We start from the raw sequence: 17,553 nt of genomic DNA on the forward strand, positions 1-17,553 counted from the left end.
TCTAGTGCGCCTGTGGCGTACTTCACAGTCCCTCCTCCTGCTGTGACGCAGTTCCAAGGAAATCCCCAAGCTGACAAGTACGCTTGCAGTTCACAAGACAACACTTCCGACAAGCAAGGCTCCATCGAGTAAACATTCGTAAAACCAGGCTTTGAGTTTTGGTTAGGTCTACCTCGAAGACTACCGAAACATTCTACTACTGTCAGGTAAGAACGAATCGTGTAGGCTACCCTAGAATATGTTTTACGAGCCATTGGGTTGGACGCGCAGGTGTAAACATTGTATCGCCACTCCACTCCACTACTACTCTAGGCTGCTGCTACTAAGTTACAACACAGGCTATCTGTCATGAGGCGCACTTGGACTTGTCGTAACGAAACATTTGTAACATGGTAATACCAAGGAAGCAAAGGAAATTCTAACAAGGCGAATTGACTGCTACCGTTGTGTTGTCCTGTCCAAGGTGGATTGCGAGGTTAGCCTTTTAATTCGAAGTATGTATTTGCGCTAATTAGCCTAGCACACAGTCAGACTAGTTCATGTTGAACAGTTGACAGTTTTTTGTTCTGTTAATGATCCTAATGATCCCATAACCGGTTATTTTTTCATCTCCATAGGCTGTCATCTTGGGTGAATACAGTCGTGACTCGCAAGAAGGCGTCGGATTGTAGCCTACTCGGCGTGAAATAATTAAATTAACTTCATTGCGGAAGTGAAGCTCGGAAGGCTCCAAGACGGCGACCAACGGAGTAAAGACCTCTCTCAACAGCAACGACAACAGGCCTATAGAAAACACGCACCTTGCAGCAGAAATGTACGGCATGACGGGGATGCCAGATCTTCTGCCGCCCACGGGCGCACTCCAGCCGACCAGCATGGTGCTCTCCGCCCCAATGAATGGCCCTGGTAATCACAACGCGCACCACCGCCATCCACCACTCCAGAGGATTTCACAGCGGCCACCCAAACTTGGCCAGATTGGACGGTCAAAGAGAGGTAGGAAAGAAAGACCCTCACACATCTTAGAAATAATAAAGTGCTGTTTATGATGCTTAGTGTAAAGTTTAAACTAGCTCTGACCATGGGAACCAACATCAATCTTTAATCCTGTTGATCCGCAGTATAGATTTATAGATAGGCTATATATGCGATTTTTGATGGTACCTGACTTTGACTTAATCATAGGGGCCTATAACAGCACCCCCACAGCCCATGGTGCCATTTATTTGTGTGTGAACATCCACACACGCCGATGTCAAAACACTGTAGTGGAGTACTGTAGGCTACTGTATGTACTGTACTGTAATGGAGTAAAAAAAACAAGTTGTAGGCCCAGAGGCGCATCTTGTCACCAGGCAAGGCAGGCAGCTGCTTGGGGCCCCCAAGCCTATAAGAGTTCAGATGCAAAACCCCCTAAGTGCCTTTTCAGAAAATAATCTCATTTCATTTTTATTTAATACAAAGCTATCAAAATTGCATAGTTTTTCATTTTATTTATGTAATATAACTATTAATATGTATTATCAAGTCCATGAATGTAAACCAAACCAACAACAGGGTTCTCTAAAAATATAGAAGTGCAGGTCTTCAGAAATGGAGTTAGGGGGTTTTGCATCTGAACTCTTCAGGTGGAGAATAACAGCTTCCGACTAATAGACTTTAAACTACAGTGGTGGAGATTTGTTGTGAATGTTCATTCTTTTGAATTTCCGCTTGGGGCCCCAACTTACCATAAAAATCGCCTCTGTGTAGGCCAACATACTTGAATTCCATTATTTTTTGTTTTTCATGTTTAATGTCATGAAATGAGGTAAAGGCAAAGTATGCAGATCATCTTTAGTCGATGTTGTTGACTGGATTTTCATGGGCCTACAAGCCCATCCACGAACGGGTGCCTTAACTCGCAGCACTGCAGGACCCCCGATATGATCTCATTGAACAGTTAATGCACTCTGAGTGTGCGTTCCTATATGTGATCTTGCGTCCTCCACTTGTGCTTGTGGCCTCGTACCAGGGAGTAATATGTCATGATGACATCACTGACAACAGCATTATATTTCAATATCTTGCAAAAGCTCAATTGTGAAGTTATTTTCTCATTTGCAAACCGGATGGTAAATGTGAAAGTGAAAAGTTAAAGCCCATTGGGAAACTCCAACTCCCATTGTCATTGTGACACAGCACTCCACAGCACACAAGTGAACACTGCCACTGCACACAATGAAATTGCATTTATGCCTCACCCGTGCAAGGGGGCAGCCCTTAGTGGTGCCCCATGGGGAGCAGTGCGGTAGGACGGTACCATGCTCAGGGTACCTCAGTCATGGAGGAGGATGGGGGAGAGCACTGGTTGATTACTCCCCCCACCAACCTGGCGGGTCGGGAGTCGAACCGGCAACCTCTGGGATGCAAGTCTGACGCCCTAACCGCTCACCCATGACTGCCCATGAATGAAGAAGAGTCCCCAAAAAATTGTTTTGGCTAGACTGACAGCGGGGAAACTTAATTGGTTTCTACACGGAGGCGGGGCCAGGAGGCGGGTTGAGGCCACAAGCACAAGTGGAGGACGCAAGGTTGCATATTGGAACACAGTGCAGACCTCTGCCAAGGAAGCTGTTTCATAGAGCATTTGACTATGTGACACCCTATTTTTTCAAGTCTTTCTACCTTCTTTTTTGTGGAGTTAGAAACTGAAATGTCAAAATTCAAAGTTTAACACAAATGCGTTCCTAACATTTTGAGTTATCCTGCTCTCAAACAAACAAACAAACAAACAAACAAACAAACAAACAAACAAACAAACAAACAGATAGACAGACAAACCAACGCAACAGAAAAAAACATAACTTCCTTGGCAGAGGTAATGATAGAGAATGTTCACAGAAATCCCAAAAGAGAGACTGTACAATATTCTGCAAAAGTACCAAAAATATAATGTATTATTTAACATGCAGACTGTGTTTCTGCCTCTGAGTCAATTCTGCTTACGACGTCTGAATAATAATGATAATAAAAAAAATGTTTTTGGGGATATGGGGCAGGGGATTCGAACCTGGGTCCCCATGCATCCATCCACGTTGCAATGAAATAGCGCAGTGCACCACTTTGCCCAGAATTACACAGTTCAATCTAATTCTGGTTGTCATTGCAGTGGACCTGGAGGACGAAGACCTGGACCTCCTCATGAACAACAACAACAACAGCAACAGCAGGAGGTTCGCTGCATCTATGGAGGTGTCACCTGTTGCCTAGTGACACCCAGAGACTGCTGTGCCAAAATACTACTCACCATCTTCCCAGAAGCCCATTGTCTTAAAAACAAACAAACAAACAAACAAGCAAACAAACAACACAGGAGCCAAGCCTCAAGTTGTTCATCTCAGTACACATGCACTGAATCTCTCTCTCTCTCTCTCTCTCTCTCTCTCTCTCTCTCTCTCTCTCTCTCTCTCTCTCTCACACACACTCACACTCACACTCACACTCACACTCACACTCACACACACACACACACACACACACACACACACACACACACACACACACACACTCACAATCAGGCACATAATCTGACAGAATGGTTCAGTGTGGGCGGAGGGTATGCCCGCTAGTTTTATGGCTAGAGTTGGAGGGAAGACCCCAGTCTATCTCACCAGTCTGTTATCACGTTTTTGTGACTTTGCACAAAAACACTGATAGGTTACCTCTGACTTGAGTCAGACATAGGCCTCCTAATATCAGGTTACAATGAGTTCATTTTCCATTCACAAAACTACACTCAAAACCACATAGCTCATCTACTGTGTGGCTTTCAACATTACGTGCTGAGTGAACATTTTCCAGTAAGTGACCAACCCAGCTTGCTGGAACACCTCTCGAGGAGTTGGTTTATTGTGTGTCCGTCACCATATCTTTTTAAAGGTCCCCAGTGTAAGATCTTCCTTCCCTCTTTCAAACTTGTCAGAGTCAGGCGACAATACGATACTCATAACTGATGTGATTGCATCATATTATTGCAAGCCACAAAAAAAAGGAAACAGGAGGGGGGGGGGGGGGGGGGATTCCCTCTTTTAAGTACCATAATTCAAGGTGGAACATGACTCATGGAGAAACAGTGATGTGGATTTTGGTAATGCACATAACAAAATATATCACACTCTGGGCCTTAAAGCTTAATCTAATTGATCTGTAACATATCCACTTTTTTATTTGAAAATTTCAACAGCACACAGTACGGGAGTGTTGGAAATGTTAACTCGTTCCCTACATAGGATGCAAGTCGCATTTTTTTTTGCTGCTTAAAGTGTTCTATGTAGACAACGACACAACATTGCAGGTTGAGCCCATAGAGCTTTTAATTTCTTTTGCACTTTAAACCACTAAGAATAGGTCATATAAATCATTTTCAACTTGAAGGCTACTTTGGACACAGAGGGTGTTGTCAGTCGTCATTGCTAAGTCACTCATTCGACAAGTTGGTTATTCATTTTCTTTCTATCTTTCTTTTTGTTGGTGGAAATTTCAGAACTTTATTTCTGAACTTCTAAGCTTGAGTCTGGAAGAATTAGCCTTGCAAAAAGATTTAATAATTGTTAATTTATTATTATATAACTGTTTTTATCAGGTTTGTAAAGGTCACTTTATGACGTTGTTTTTGTTTTCTTTTTTAAATCAAACGTGCTCTTAGTTAATATCGTAGTGATTTAATTTGTATCTGTAGTGTATGTATGATATACATTGAATGAGGTGCATGATGCTCTTTTTGTATAAATCTTCGAAATATTTTTGCATGGAGCAATTGACTTTTTTGTTTGTTTGGAAAAGTGCAAGTTTTTGAACAATGATCTATGCATGACTGTTGATAAATCTAATGCTTCAAAAAAGGAGAGAAAAAAACCACACAAACCCACATTTTTGACTTGGAATGTTTTATTGGTGGATTGCATATCACCATTTCATCAACCGACCCATATCATGAATACACACAAAAAACCCCACAAAAGTACAAGAGATCTTTCATGAAAACTTGAACATGTAAAAAAAAAAATAATAAAAAATCTCAAACTGTTTTGTTATTAACCTAAACGTGTTGAGGATGAGAAAGGAGCAGTAGCCTACCAGGAAATGGGAATGTGTTAAAAAAACAAAGTGATGCATTCAGTAAAGAGACTATGATGAGTAAGGCTTTTGTGGTAGAACAACACTTGACCATTTCAATATGGTGACATAAACAGAATTGGACACATTTTACAACAAATAGCAACTTAAGAGCAAATCCTACATATACAAGCTGCATAAGTTGCTTTCTTGGCCCTTCTAGACCATCTTACACAGAAACATCACATTTGAACAAAGGCCGGTTGTGGCTTTGGCCATACTGTAGAATACTTGTGTTTTTCCCTTGGAGTCAGGATATTCTTATTTAGAACTCTGAATATTCTCATTACTAACTAAAGGAAACTGAATTGTTTTTGGATTTTAATCGATTTCATCTTGCATTGCTTTAGGCTTCGAAACAGAAATAGATGGAGCATCTAAACAAAAAAACATCTGTCTATCTCCATGGAACAATTCAGAGATTTAAGAAAGAACAGATTAAGGGAGGACAAGAATAATCATACGTGACGGACTGGACCTACTTTGTGGAATATCCACAACACACTATCTTGCATGAAAATACAACTGAGCATCTGTTAAAAGGTAACTAACTCTCTAGAGACATTTTACTCTTTTTGTAGAATATAAAAAAAGATTATTTGATGGCACGTCTGCTGGGACAGAGGTATTGACAACAGATATGGAAAACGCCATCCTACCCAGTGCATAGCACCCCAACAACAGCAACAACAAAACAACAGCACAAAAAACAAAACATATACTGGTGACATTCCCCTCCTTGGAAAAAAGTTTCAAAGTTCACGTTGTTGACTAAGCGGAAGATAAAGTCAGTGAGACCTAATGTCTCACTGAAGGCAGTGTTGTTGACTGGTCTAGTGCCCCTGACCAACATATAATTTATGCACTGTCATGTCTTGGTGTTTTCAAGCTGTTCAGTTGGTACCACCCCCCGGGGGCGTTGGGGGGTGGTAGCTCTAGGGGGTCATTGAGAAGGATAAAGTTGAGAGGGGGCGGTGCTAAGTTGCCATTGGGGGGCATTAGTCTCTTTCATTTTTTAATAGTAAGGGGGCGTTGTCAGGCTTATAATGGGGTCAAGGTGGCGTTGGAAGCCCTATGATGAGGCCAAGGGGGCGTTTGTTCAAAAAGGTTGAGAACCACTGGGCTAAAGTCTTACATTTTCACATATTCAATACTGAATTTTAAAGTATGCTCCGTCATGTCCGACTCCATAACCCCAGGAGTCAAAGGCTTTAAAACACCATGTTCACCTCATGGGGAAAATAACAGGCCACTCATTTGAATGCTATACTCATTGCAAGGTTAGACAGGGTGGAACGTGTATGTGTATGCCCTTAGGAGATGCAGTCTAGCCAATTGTAATCCGTGTCCACTTACTGTCTAATTAGACTAAGCAATGGTCAGAGGATGGGACACAGTGGCGTAGTCTTACATGTAAGAAGGCACAGTTAGTCTAGCCACCATAAACCATGTTCAGGAAATTATATTAAGTAGGCTAAATCTTTCAAAGGATGGGAATTTATGGTGGGAGATCAGGATTTTTCACACATGACATTTAAAGCAACACTAAGACGTTTTCTATAGCCTTAAAATAATGTTTCCAGAGTGATTCAGTGATTCATTAACTTGGGGCATGATGAATGGAGCCTCTCAATTGGCTTTGCTGCCCCCCCATGCATTAAGTTAAGGAGGAGTGGAGTGTGCGAGTGGAAATTCCGCCTCCAAGTTGTAGAGCGACCAGAGGCGATACACGACAACATGGCATAACATCCAGCCAGTCTAGCAAGTCTAGCCAGGACAATGTTCCCTTCAGGAAATGATGTTAGGTAAAGCCACAGGATGGGAAAATATTGTGGAATTTTAGGGCAGGGTATTTCATGTTCATGTTCATACCAGGGAAGAATGAACAAATGTGTCATACATGTTATAAATAACACTGCATAGCAATAGCAAGGATCTCTGCTATGTTTTGGTCAAAAGATCTTGAGGAGGCAGTGAGTAAAACAAATAGCCATTAACTGTAATAGCTGTTTTGTTAAATACATGTTTTGGCAGAGACAACATGTTTATAGGTGGAGAATTTAAGGCTTAACTAGAGAGACAGACAGGGGCAGCTGTGTGTGTGTGTGTGTGTGTGTGTGCGTGTGCGTGTGTGTGTGTGTGCGTGTGTGTGTGTGTGTGTGTGTGTGTGTGTGTGTGTGTGTGTGTGTGTGTGCGTGTGCGTGTGTGTGTGTGTGCGTGTGTGTGTGTGTGTGTGTGTGTGTACTGACATAAATAAGAGGGAACTAAGCTTTTTCTTTTTATGCTTTGTCAGCATCTCTGGTTACAAAATACTGCAATCCTCTTTTAATGCACAGCACCTGACTGTGATACATTATGCAACTGAGGTATATACATTAATATAAAATGCACTCATTGAACTGAAAATGTTCATTTTTGCACAAATGTCAGGATTTTGTTTGACTAGTATTGTCCCTTTGTTGCACAGATCTAAAGGTAAAGCTAGGCCCTGACTGCTAGTTTTATACATCCATCCAAATACATCTTTCATTGTAATTAGTTTTTCTTTGTGTATTTTTCCGAGAAAGGCACATTAGTGGAGCATTCAAGATAATGACTTGTAACAGGTGCTCTCTTTTGTCCTTCATTTTAAAAAGAAAGAGGGGGGGGGCACATTTTTTCTTTCTTTCTTTCTTTGCTCCCACCCCTTTTCACATAACCAAACACTAAAAAAACAAGCCTTGAGCTTTGTGTGGAAGAAAAACAGCATCGGTCCACCGAGACAGACAGACAGACAGACAGACAGACAGACAGACAGATAAGAGGGAGAGGGAGGGAGTAAGGAGGAAAGCAACAAAGACTCCACAGTCTGTTGTTTTTCCTTTGTCCCCTTTTTTGCTGTTCTTCTTCTCAACCACTAGAGGGTGATGGGCTCAAACGTACTCCTTGGCACTGGGGGCCCGAGAGGCGTTGGCATTCTTGGGGGGGTACTTGGACAGCTGTTTACTGCGGGGGCAGGAGGCCGCCAGCAAGGCGCCCCCCAACACATCCAGTAAGGAACCCCCCCAGGCGATGAAAATGGCAGCCCCGAACTCAAACCTGTTGGGACGAAAAGAGAAAAAGTGAGATGTTTTAATATTTTTATTGGGCTTTTTATTCCAACCTGTTGGGATGAAGAGAGAAAGACAGGCATGTTTGGCAAAAGCAAAATATATACAGATGTGTCATGAAGAGAACTGTTTCCTGAAGCAAGAGCCTGACCTTTTACAGAGATACAGAGATGTTTGGTACCCATGACATTACATTGCTCTCTTCATTCAAAGTCTGTGACGTTAGACCAATTCATTGACTTGAATGCAAGTTAGATAACACTTATAAGACACTTTGTCCACCATGACTCACATAACAGGACATGAAAAGGTATAGATGCATGGAATAATACTGCTTTCCATTACAGGGTTAGTTAGTGCTGTCGGAGTGCCAAAAAGGGTCGACGATTGGGATTTAAGTATCCTATGGAAACCCTCTTGGAAAAGACGAGTTTTCACAAACTATGTACACAGTATACATTGAAATGGATGACCCGACTAATGAAGTAGCCAGTTGTAGGGACATGGCAACCATGCAGGGACTTTGTTACAGAACAAATTTTAACTGGGAATGTCTTGTGTGAGGAGATGGCAAGTAAAGATTTATGATCAGCCTTTGGATGAGTAGAGGTGGAATCTGAGGTTGCTTTGTAGTCGAGAGCTAAAGCCTTGTACTCAGAGCTCAGACACCAAACCAGGTTGACAAAGAGAGAAGTGACATGTGTCCGTATGAGTTGACTGAATACCAAACACACCACCACTGCATTCTAGACCATTTTTAATGGTTTTGTTACGCAACCAGGCTGTGGGTCGCTTCATCCTGGAATCCAGGTCTAACCTTCAGTCCTCTCTTCACACAAGCCTTCTTATACACATAACAAGAGACATTGAACAGAGTTAATCTGCGTGACTGGAGGGTGTTTTTCTTCTTTGTTTTGTCTCTTGAAGTGCAGCTTTGTTAGGGTGGTTAGGGTAAATGCCTGAGGGGCCTTAGGTGTTGTGAGGCGTGTGGAATTGCATTCGGGCAAGCTGGCTGGACACCTACAGTACTTTGTGTTGACTGGACTGTAGGGTACAGTTAGGGTAAATGCCTGAGTAGCTTGAGGTATTGTGAGACATGTATTCAGATAACCTGTACTGAAAAAATAAAAAGTCCCAGAAGAAGCTTCCATTTGCCACTCTGATGGAACCCCTAGAAGTCCCTATCTTAAAAGTTCCTCTGCGACCTGAACGGTGCTGGTGCCCATTCCCACACCAGTTACTTTTGGAACTTAAGTATACCTGCAGATTAGGTAAAGGAACCATCACCATCACCAGCACCATTCTCTGTCAACACACCTACTGAGAATCTTAGAAGGTTTCTGATGAACCTATTGAGAACCCAAAAACCCCAATTCTCCCTGAAAAGAACTCATGTAAGTTATTGAAGGAACCTTGGAGTTCTTTCCAAAACTTATAGGTTCCCCTACAGTGGTAACTGAAGGTTCCCTAAGGAACTTGAGGCAGCCATGGCATAGTGGTTAGGGGGGTGGACGTAAGATCAGAGGGTTACTGGTTTGGATACAACCCTTACCCGTCCTTCCTTCATCTCCATCCATGGCTATAGTGCCCCTGAGCAAGGCACCTTACCCCACATTACTCTAGTGACTATAACCAATTCCCTGTATCTAAATAACTCTAAATTGCTTTGGATAAAAGTGCCAGGTAGGTTAACCCATTGATGCCTGATGTTGCGTTGCGCAACATTGGCCCTGGCGCCAGGTGCTGCATCATGCAACATTCAGGCTCATGGGATTTGAGACAACTTTATTAAAAATCTCTGTTTGTTTGAGTGAATGAACACATTCTAATGAAAGATAAGGGTCTTAGCATTTAAATGCAACTTAGTGGATACTTTTATGTGCTTCAGAAGCTGAGATATTTAGTTTTTCAAGGCTGAGGGCAACTTTTCTTAAAAAGGGCTCAGGCATTCAGCACCCCTTTTTTGTAACGTAATCTTCAGTCAGGGCAGCCATGGCTAATGGTTAAGGAGATGGACTTAAAATCAGAGAGTTGCAGGTTTGAATCTCACACTTCTACTCTCTATCTCACTCCATGGCTGAGGTGCCCAAGGCACCTAAACCCACCCTGCTCCAGGGCCTCTAACCAATACCCTCTACTTAAAAATTACTGTTAAGTCGTTTTGGATAAAAGCGTCAGTAAGTATAATGTAATGAATTACAATTCAGTGTGGTGGGACACCTACTTGGTGTTGACTGGTGTGTATGGGTTGTAGAAGGCTCGGATGACATTGTGGGCAAACCACGAGCAGGCCACAATGGCACACAGGGCTGGATGGGACAAGAAATACACACACACACACACACACACACACACACACACACACACACACACACACACACACACACACACACACACACACACACACACACACACACACACACACACACGCGCGCGCACACACACACACACACGCACACACGCACACACACACACACACACACATCAACATACAGTACATACATTGATGCATGAGCACATGTCATTAGCCGGCTGCACATTATCGAACTCGCTCCGCGCCTCGGGCTGACATGGTGCGTTCTTGTGCTGACCACAGCACCAAACTCTGAGGCCTTGCTTTGCGCACACTGTTAGACTATCAGCCGCCGCCCTGCCGTGGCCAAATGGTATGGCACTCATCTACCATGCGGCTGACCTTGGTTCGATTCCCAGCCTGGGTCCTTTGCCGGCCCTTCCCCGTCTCTCTCTCCCCACTCGCTTCCTGTCACCACCTTCACTGTCCTATCATAAATAAAGTAAAAAAAAAAAAAGACCATCAGTCGCTACGGGTTGCACCCTTGTTTTCCCTGTGCAGCGCAGCTCACACACAAAATTCAGTGTACAGACAGACAGTAGCCTGTATAGAAGATTAAAGACATCTGGAAGATTTATGATGTGTTTTCCTCCAATGAGAAGAACTAGTGACTGTCACACCATTACAAGTGTGACAAAGGCACAAAAAACTTCATCAAAGCCATAAAGACTGTGACCGTCTGTCCTCTTTCTTCCTCCTCCCTCCCATTCACTTTCATGTACTTAAATGACATCAATAATCCTGGCAAGAGTAGCCCCTCCACTCCTCCAGTACGCGCCATCCCCAATGACCTCCTTGACCTCCAGTTGACCTCTGCAGTCACGTCCTCAACGGTTCCCTACACAGGAGGCCAAAGGTTCAAAGGTCATCATTCACGACAGCTTCTAACAGTTACAGCTGGGCCCTTCTTGGCAAAGCCCTCAAGCTCTCTCCCACACAGACCTCAGAGCTTTACTATGCCGTCTGAAGCCAATGAATTCGAGGCATGTCTAGAACTATGGGGCCAGGTCCCTCAGTCTGTCCCCGTCCTACCAGCGTTTCTTTTTTCCCTTTCTTTCTTTCTTTCTTTCTTTCTTTCTTTCTTTCTTTCTTTCTTTCTTTCTTTCTTTCTTTTTGTTACAGTTGCCAGTTTTGTCTTGTGACAAAAGCAAGAGTCCCTCTGAATTAGAGCCAAGCGTTTGTGTCCCCAAATAGCAGCCAGACATCTAAAGGACAACAATACTGAGCCACCGTGATTGAAGTTAGCAAAAATGTTTTTTTGTTGTTGCCTTTTTGCTGCACATCCAAGGACTAAATTCACTGAACCAAATTCAAAGCCTGTGCAAGTTGCACTGTGCAACTGTACAACTGGACACACACACACACACACACACACACACACACACACACACACTGACACACACTCACGCACACACACACACACAGACACACGAACGCACAAATACACAGACACACGCACACTGACCTCCTACGAGCAGTATGATTCCCCCAGTTACGGCGATGCGCGACTTGCGTGCGCGGTCGTCCGCTCCGCAGGTGGTGCACTTCATGCCTATGCTGGCCACGCCCAGCCCAGCTATGGACACGATGATGCCCACGATCATCAGGGCACGCGTGGCCTGGAGGGCATCTGAGAGGAAGGGACGCAGCGATAGGGAGGAGGAGGAAGAGGAGAGAGAGGGAGAAACACAGGGTCAACATAGACACTTCATACCATGATTACTAACATTGTCTGTGGTGCCTCTGGGGAGGATGAGAGAGAGAGAGAGAGAGAGAGAGAGAGAGAGAGAGAGAGAGAGAGAGAGAGAGGGAGAGAGAGAGAATGAAGGCAAGAGTAGGTGGTGACAAAGCTGTAAAAAACTGTAAAAGTGGCATGCAATCGCATCCTGTTGCATATTACTAAACTGCATTCCATTCCTATTACTTTGTATTCATACATAGCCTTCTGTATGTCATGACAATGAAATTGTATCTAATCTAATGGATCTAATCTAAGAAGTAGGCTGGAAGACAATGCTTAGTAGGGCTGTAACAATACACTCAATTCACTATTCGGTTTGTATCCTGATTTTTGACCTATGGTTAGCATCATAGCATGTGGTTGTTTTCTGAACTGAAGGCTAACAGGAACTTTGAATTATGGGCGTATCACGATACTGCCTTCTTGCATCATAATACAGTGTCGTGACTGTGTATCACGATTTCTCGATTCGATGCAATATTGAAAAAGCCCTACTTAGCATCTGAATGTGCTTTTGCACCAGCTCCCGCTAGAGCAGTGCAGTAAATTAGGCCTCATTACACACATACAGCCTTTTTGGCCACATTAACGAGGAGGGCAGTAAATAGCAGTAAATGCCCTCAAAGATAGATAGGGGAGTGGAGTGGGGATACATTGTGTTTGTCTTTCCCAGAAATCTCTCTCTCTCTCTCTCTATCTCTATCTCTATCTCTCTCTCTCTCTCTCTCTCTCTCTCTCACACACACACACACACACACACACACCCCTTTCACTTTCACAGCACCCATCCCTCGTCCCTGTTACCCCTGGAAGCCCCGGCCCCATATGCTGTTGTCTTGAGGCGGTAAGAGAGAGAGGGGTTGGATTGGGCAAGGGCTATGGCAGGGAATAGAATAGAAGTGAAGTGAAGTGAAGTGAAGTGAAGGAAGAGACGAGACGAGACGAGACGAGAAGCGAAGGGAAGAGAAGAGCAGGGAAGAGACGAGACGAGACGAGACGAGAAGCGAAGGGAAGAGAAGAGCAGGGAAGAGAAGAGAGGAGAAGGGAAGGGAAGAGAAGAGCAGGGAAGAGAAGAGAAGAGAAGAGAGGAGAAGGGAAGGGAAGGGAAGAGAAGAGAAGAGCAGGGAAGAGACGAAAAGAAAAGGGAAGAGAAGAGAAGCGAAGGGAAGGGAAGGGAAAGGAAGGGAAGAGAAGAACAGGGAAGAGAAGAGAAGAGAAGATAGGAGAAGGGAAGGGGCCAATAAAATGTTCAGTACTAATCTGTCTTAGAGCACAGCTCCACCCAAACCCAACATTGTGCAACTGGTGTGTGTGTGTGTGTGTGTGTGTGTGTGTGTGTGTGTGTGTGTGTGTGTGTGTGTGTGTGTGTGTGTGTGTGTGTGTGTGTGTGTGTGTGTGTGTGTGTGTGTGTGTGTGTGTGTGTGAGAGAGAGAGAGAGAGTGTGTGTGTGTGTGTGTGTGTGTGTGTGTGTGTGTGTGTGTGTGTGTGTGTGTGTGTGTGTGTGTGTGTGTGTGTGTGTGTGTGTGTGTGTGCGTGTGTGTGCCTCTTTTCACACCAAAAAGTAGAAGGGATTTCCCTCGGTCCACCTAGAACCAGTCTGTGCCAGTATATGTCTGCTTTTGTGTATGTGTGTGTGTTTGGGTGCCAAGCGCATGCGCATGCATGTATGCCAAGAATTTTCTTTATGTATGAGGCATATAGTAATGACATAGCAAGAAAGAGAGAGAGAGAGTAAAAGAAGTAGGAAGATGCATGCATTTTCTAATGTGAGTGCATGTGCACATGTGTGTACAGTACAGTATGTGTGTGGAGTTCCTATGCTCGTCACAGTATGACATGCCACTTTCTCACGCATCACATAACTAAGTGGGCAGCAGAATGGGAAAGGGGGCGGGGTGGCATACTAGCAATGGGATGTGGGCCTACTGCTGCTCCATGCACTGAAACCATGTGTCTCTCTCTCTCCACTGACATACCACATCACTTTGCACTGAATTACTGTGTCTTTCTCTCTAAGGGTGTACAAATAATTGATATGTATCGATGCATCAATCCCAATGCCAATGATCGAAATGTATTGTATTGTAAGGCTTAAGTATCAATTTTGAAGTATCGAAAATAATCAAACTGCTGGCCCCTGCCCAATGTCGTAGCTGTTAATTGTGCTACATAATAGATGTGGAGAAGTAATTGGAAAAAAATTGAAGTGGAATCGTATCTACCGTGGGGCATTCTTATCGAATCACTGAATCGATCTCGAATCGTATCGTCATGGGGGCTGTGATTTACACCCCTATTTCTCTCCACTGAAATACTGCCCGTATCTCCCCTGAAATACTGCACGTCTCCCTTCACCGACCATTCATTAAAGACCTCTATGGACCCTTGAACAGCCGGAGCTCCTTATACAAAACAAGAGGAGGAGGAGGGAGGTGGAGGTGGAGGAAGGGGTAGGCCTGTTAGCTAAGCTAATTAAGGGTAGCCTACCTTTCTTTCCCACAAACAACCAGCCCTCCACCCATCAACCACCAGGCCCGCTTACCAACAAGGCCCAACCATACATTCCACGGCATTGCAGTGTTAATTCAACACTCAGGGAGTAGATTTAACATCCTATAGAGTGAATTTGGTCCCAGAGAACTTTGTCAAGGTTGAATATACACTGCGTTTTCTTCCTGTGTACATTGTGCGGACTGCACCTGCTGCCAGGGGTGGTTCTAACCAATCAGAACCGGAAACAGTCAGCAAACAGAACAGATGCAATGATGTTGAACCTACACTGTAAAAATACTAAGACCCTTACAGAACCTTTTGAGGTATGCACACGTGTACACACATATATGCTGCATACTCTCTCTCTCTCTCTCTCTCTCTCTCTCTCTCTCTCTCACACACACACACACACACACACACGGTAACACACCCTTGTTTTCCACAGGAGCACACGGATAGGGGAGGTGAGGTACATTCCCTCACAGAACATTCTACTTGTGTTACCATGGTTTCAGGTACTGCCTCCCCATTCTCTCCCCCTCTCTCCCGGGTGCCTGAGCGTTCCCCAGTATAAAAACTGGATGATGTGGGGGAGAGACGTTTATCAAGTTCACAGTGGGCACACATAAAGTCTGTGTGTGTGTGTGTGTGTGTGTGTCGATCTGTAGTTGTTTGAGTAGGGGTGGGTACCTGTATCCTAGCTTGGGAGAAGGAATGTATAATTATTGTGGTGTAAAGCAAAGGCAAAGGCTATTGCATGGCAACCACCTGTTGAATCGCCAGATAACTTTTTTTTCTGTTTTATTATAAAACATTTAATTGAAATTGCATATAAATCCACATACATGAAATAGAACATTTTTGCTATTAGTATTATTATTATTATTATTATTAGTAGTAGTAGTAGTAGTAGTATTGGTATTATTATTATATGACATAATAATAATAAAGGCCCTTATGCTGCTTTCCACATGGTAAAACTTTTTTTCACGCTACCAACTTAAGCTCCCATGTCCATTTGGTCCAGTTGAGTCATTTCACAGAGGACTGACTTCGAAAAAATAACAACCCAACCGAGCAGAATGGCACGAGTCGGCGCGCCACCAACGCTTTGCGCGATAGCCATCTCTCCATGTGAGCGCCGGACAATGTGCAGCATTGTGGCCCGAAACAAAGCCAATAGTGACCGGGGGTAATTGATAAACAGAGCGGGGGTGACAGACACCTTCATCTGAGCTATAAAGGCATTCATCATCATTGACATGCAGTTGCTCTTCCTCTCCCTCTCTCTCTCTGCGCTCTCCACACACAGAGGAGCTGCCAGGGAGCGAAAATGAACAGTGCGGGTCTAACATCACACTGCATCCACTGATGTTCTTTTTTTTAACGAGAAATACCAATTGGGCGCATATGAAGAATATCTACCCTGGCGTACTCGTGTGCGTACTCGTCTGTAACACACTATTATATTGCATTATGTACATGCCCTTCTGCCCTAGCTCAGACGATGTCCAGATCACATCCACTTACTTTGAACACAGTTGTAGATATTAATTTATAGACATACTGTACTTATAGGCTACATCACAGAGGGCATACTGGTTTGTTTGGAGTAGCCTAAGCAAATCAAATCTCTCACCGCCCTGCTGAAAAATGAGTCGTAGATTAATAATGTCAATAATAATAATAATAATAATAATAATAATAATAATAATAATAATAATAATAATAATAATAATAATAATAATACATTTGTATACCCTCATACCCATATTTGCATCCACATACACGAAATAAATCAGATCCACTTACTATCCAGTTGTAGGATGGAGTCGTAGATCTTGCACTGGAGCTGGCCGGTACTCTGGAAGGCGCAGGACATCCACAGTCCCTCGTACATGGCCACGGCTGTGATGATGCTGTCCCCAACGTACGCCGACATCTTCCACTGTGGCATGATGGTCCCGCAGATGAGACCGATAATTCCCACCAGGGACAGTCCGAAACCAAGCAGCTGGATCCCCGCGTTGGCCATCTCCGAGTAGTCCTTACGCACTTGTTAACTTTCGGAAGTTCTGTTTAGCTTGGTGCTGATGTTGGGTGTGTCTCCGGAGATGGACCTCTGCTCTCTCTACTCTGGGTCCTTTTAGCGTGCCCTGTTCAGAAGTTATATTTCTGGAAGTCCTAGTTAGGTTGGTAAGATAGTGCTTACAGACGGAGATTGACCCCTCTTCTCTTTACTCTCTCCACTGGGTCCCTCCTTAGCGCTCCGTGGACAAGTTCCACTCTCCCTGTTTTGGGATGCGAGTACTACGCTCAATTACCTGGTACTACGATGCTCAATTACCCTCAATGTGCCTACCGACGCCGCTGCTCAAAGACAGGTCAATAATCGCTGACTGTTCTCAGATGAAGTCCGCTTCTACACAACGCTGAAGGGAAGTCGCGCGTTCAGAACCGCAGCTCTTCTCACTCTCTCATCAGCAAGACATGTAGCGGAGTCTCCACGCGAACGCGCATTTGAACCATGCGCAGGGGGTGTGGAGGGAAGCGTGCGTGCATGTGAGGGACGGTGCGTGATGCTCTGCTGCTCTGCTAAGCCAGCCAAGCACGAGTTGTTCCCTAAAAATGCTTTGCGTCACGTTGTGTCCACTTGTTTTCCAGCCAGGTTAGCTTCCAGTAATGGAATAAATTTACAGTAATACATCTTACAGCATTGG

General features: G+C 44.1%; 2 protein-coding genes across 2 annotated transcripts; one reads left to right on the forward strand and one right to left on the reverse strand.

Annotated features, from left to right (window-relative positions):
• The first annotated feature begins 40 nt into the window (after positions 1–40).
• On the forward strand, positions 41–3,350 carry si:dkey-112a7.4 (uncharacterized). The gene is made up of 3 exons (XM_063187087.1): positions 41–206; positions 618–996; positions 3,152–3,350. The coding sequence occupies exons 2-3, from the start codon at positions 813–815 to the stop codon at positions 3,250–3,252; spliced, it is 285 nt and encodes a 94-aa protein (XP_063043157.1). The 5' UTR covers positions 41–206; positions 618–812; the 3' UTR covers positions 3,253–3,350.
• Positions 3,351–7,411: 4,061 nt separating this feature from the next.
• On the reverse strand, positions 7,412–17,304 carry cldn7a (claudin 7a). The gene is made up of 4 exons (XM_063187088.1): positions 16,646–17,304; positions 12,065–12,229; positions 10,471–10,555; positions 7,412–8,235 (listed from the first exon to the last, which is right to left on the reverse strand). The coding sequence occupies exons 1-4, from the start codon at positions 16,866–16,868 to the stop codon at positions 8,070–8,072; spliced, it is 639 nt and encodes a 212-aa protein (XP_063043158.1). The 5' UTR covers positions 16,869–17,304; the 3' UTR covers positions 7,412–8,069.
• Positions 17,305–17,553: the final 249 nt, after the last annotated feature.

The sequence above is a fragment of the Engraulis encrasicolus genome, chromosome 21 (genome assembly GCF_034702125.1).
Source record: "Engraulis encrasicolus isolate BLACKSEA-1 chromosome 21, IST_EnEncr_1.0, whole genome shotgun sequence".
In the NCBI taxonomy this organism is placed as follows: domain Eukaryota; kingdom Metazoa; phylum Chordata; class Actinopteri; order Clupeiformes; family Engraulidae; genus Engraulis; species Engraulis encrasicolus.

Coding starts and splice junctions, on each gene's coding strand:
- cldn7a (XM_063187088.1), bottom strand. CDS start 16,868: ATGGCCAACGCGGGGATCCAGCTGCTTGGTTTCGGACTGTCCCTGGTG. Junction 12,230..16,645: donor CTCCATCCTACAACTGGATA/GTAAGTGGATCT, acceptor CCTTCCTCTCAG/ATGCCCTCCAGGCCACGCGT. Junction 10,556..12,064: donor AATCATACTGCTCGTAGGAG/GTCAGTGTGCGT, acceptor TGTCCCATCCAG/CCCTGTGTGCCATTGTGGCC.
- si:dkey-112a7.4 (XM_063187087.1), top strand. CDS start 813: ATGTACGGCATGACGGGGATGCCAGATCTTCTGCCGCCCACGGGCGCA. Junction 997..3,151: donor GATTGGACGGTCAAAGAGAG/GTAGGAAAGAAA, acceptor TTGTCATTGCAG/TGGACCTGGAGGACGAAGAC.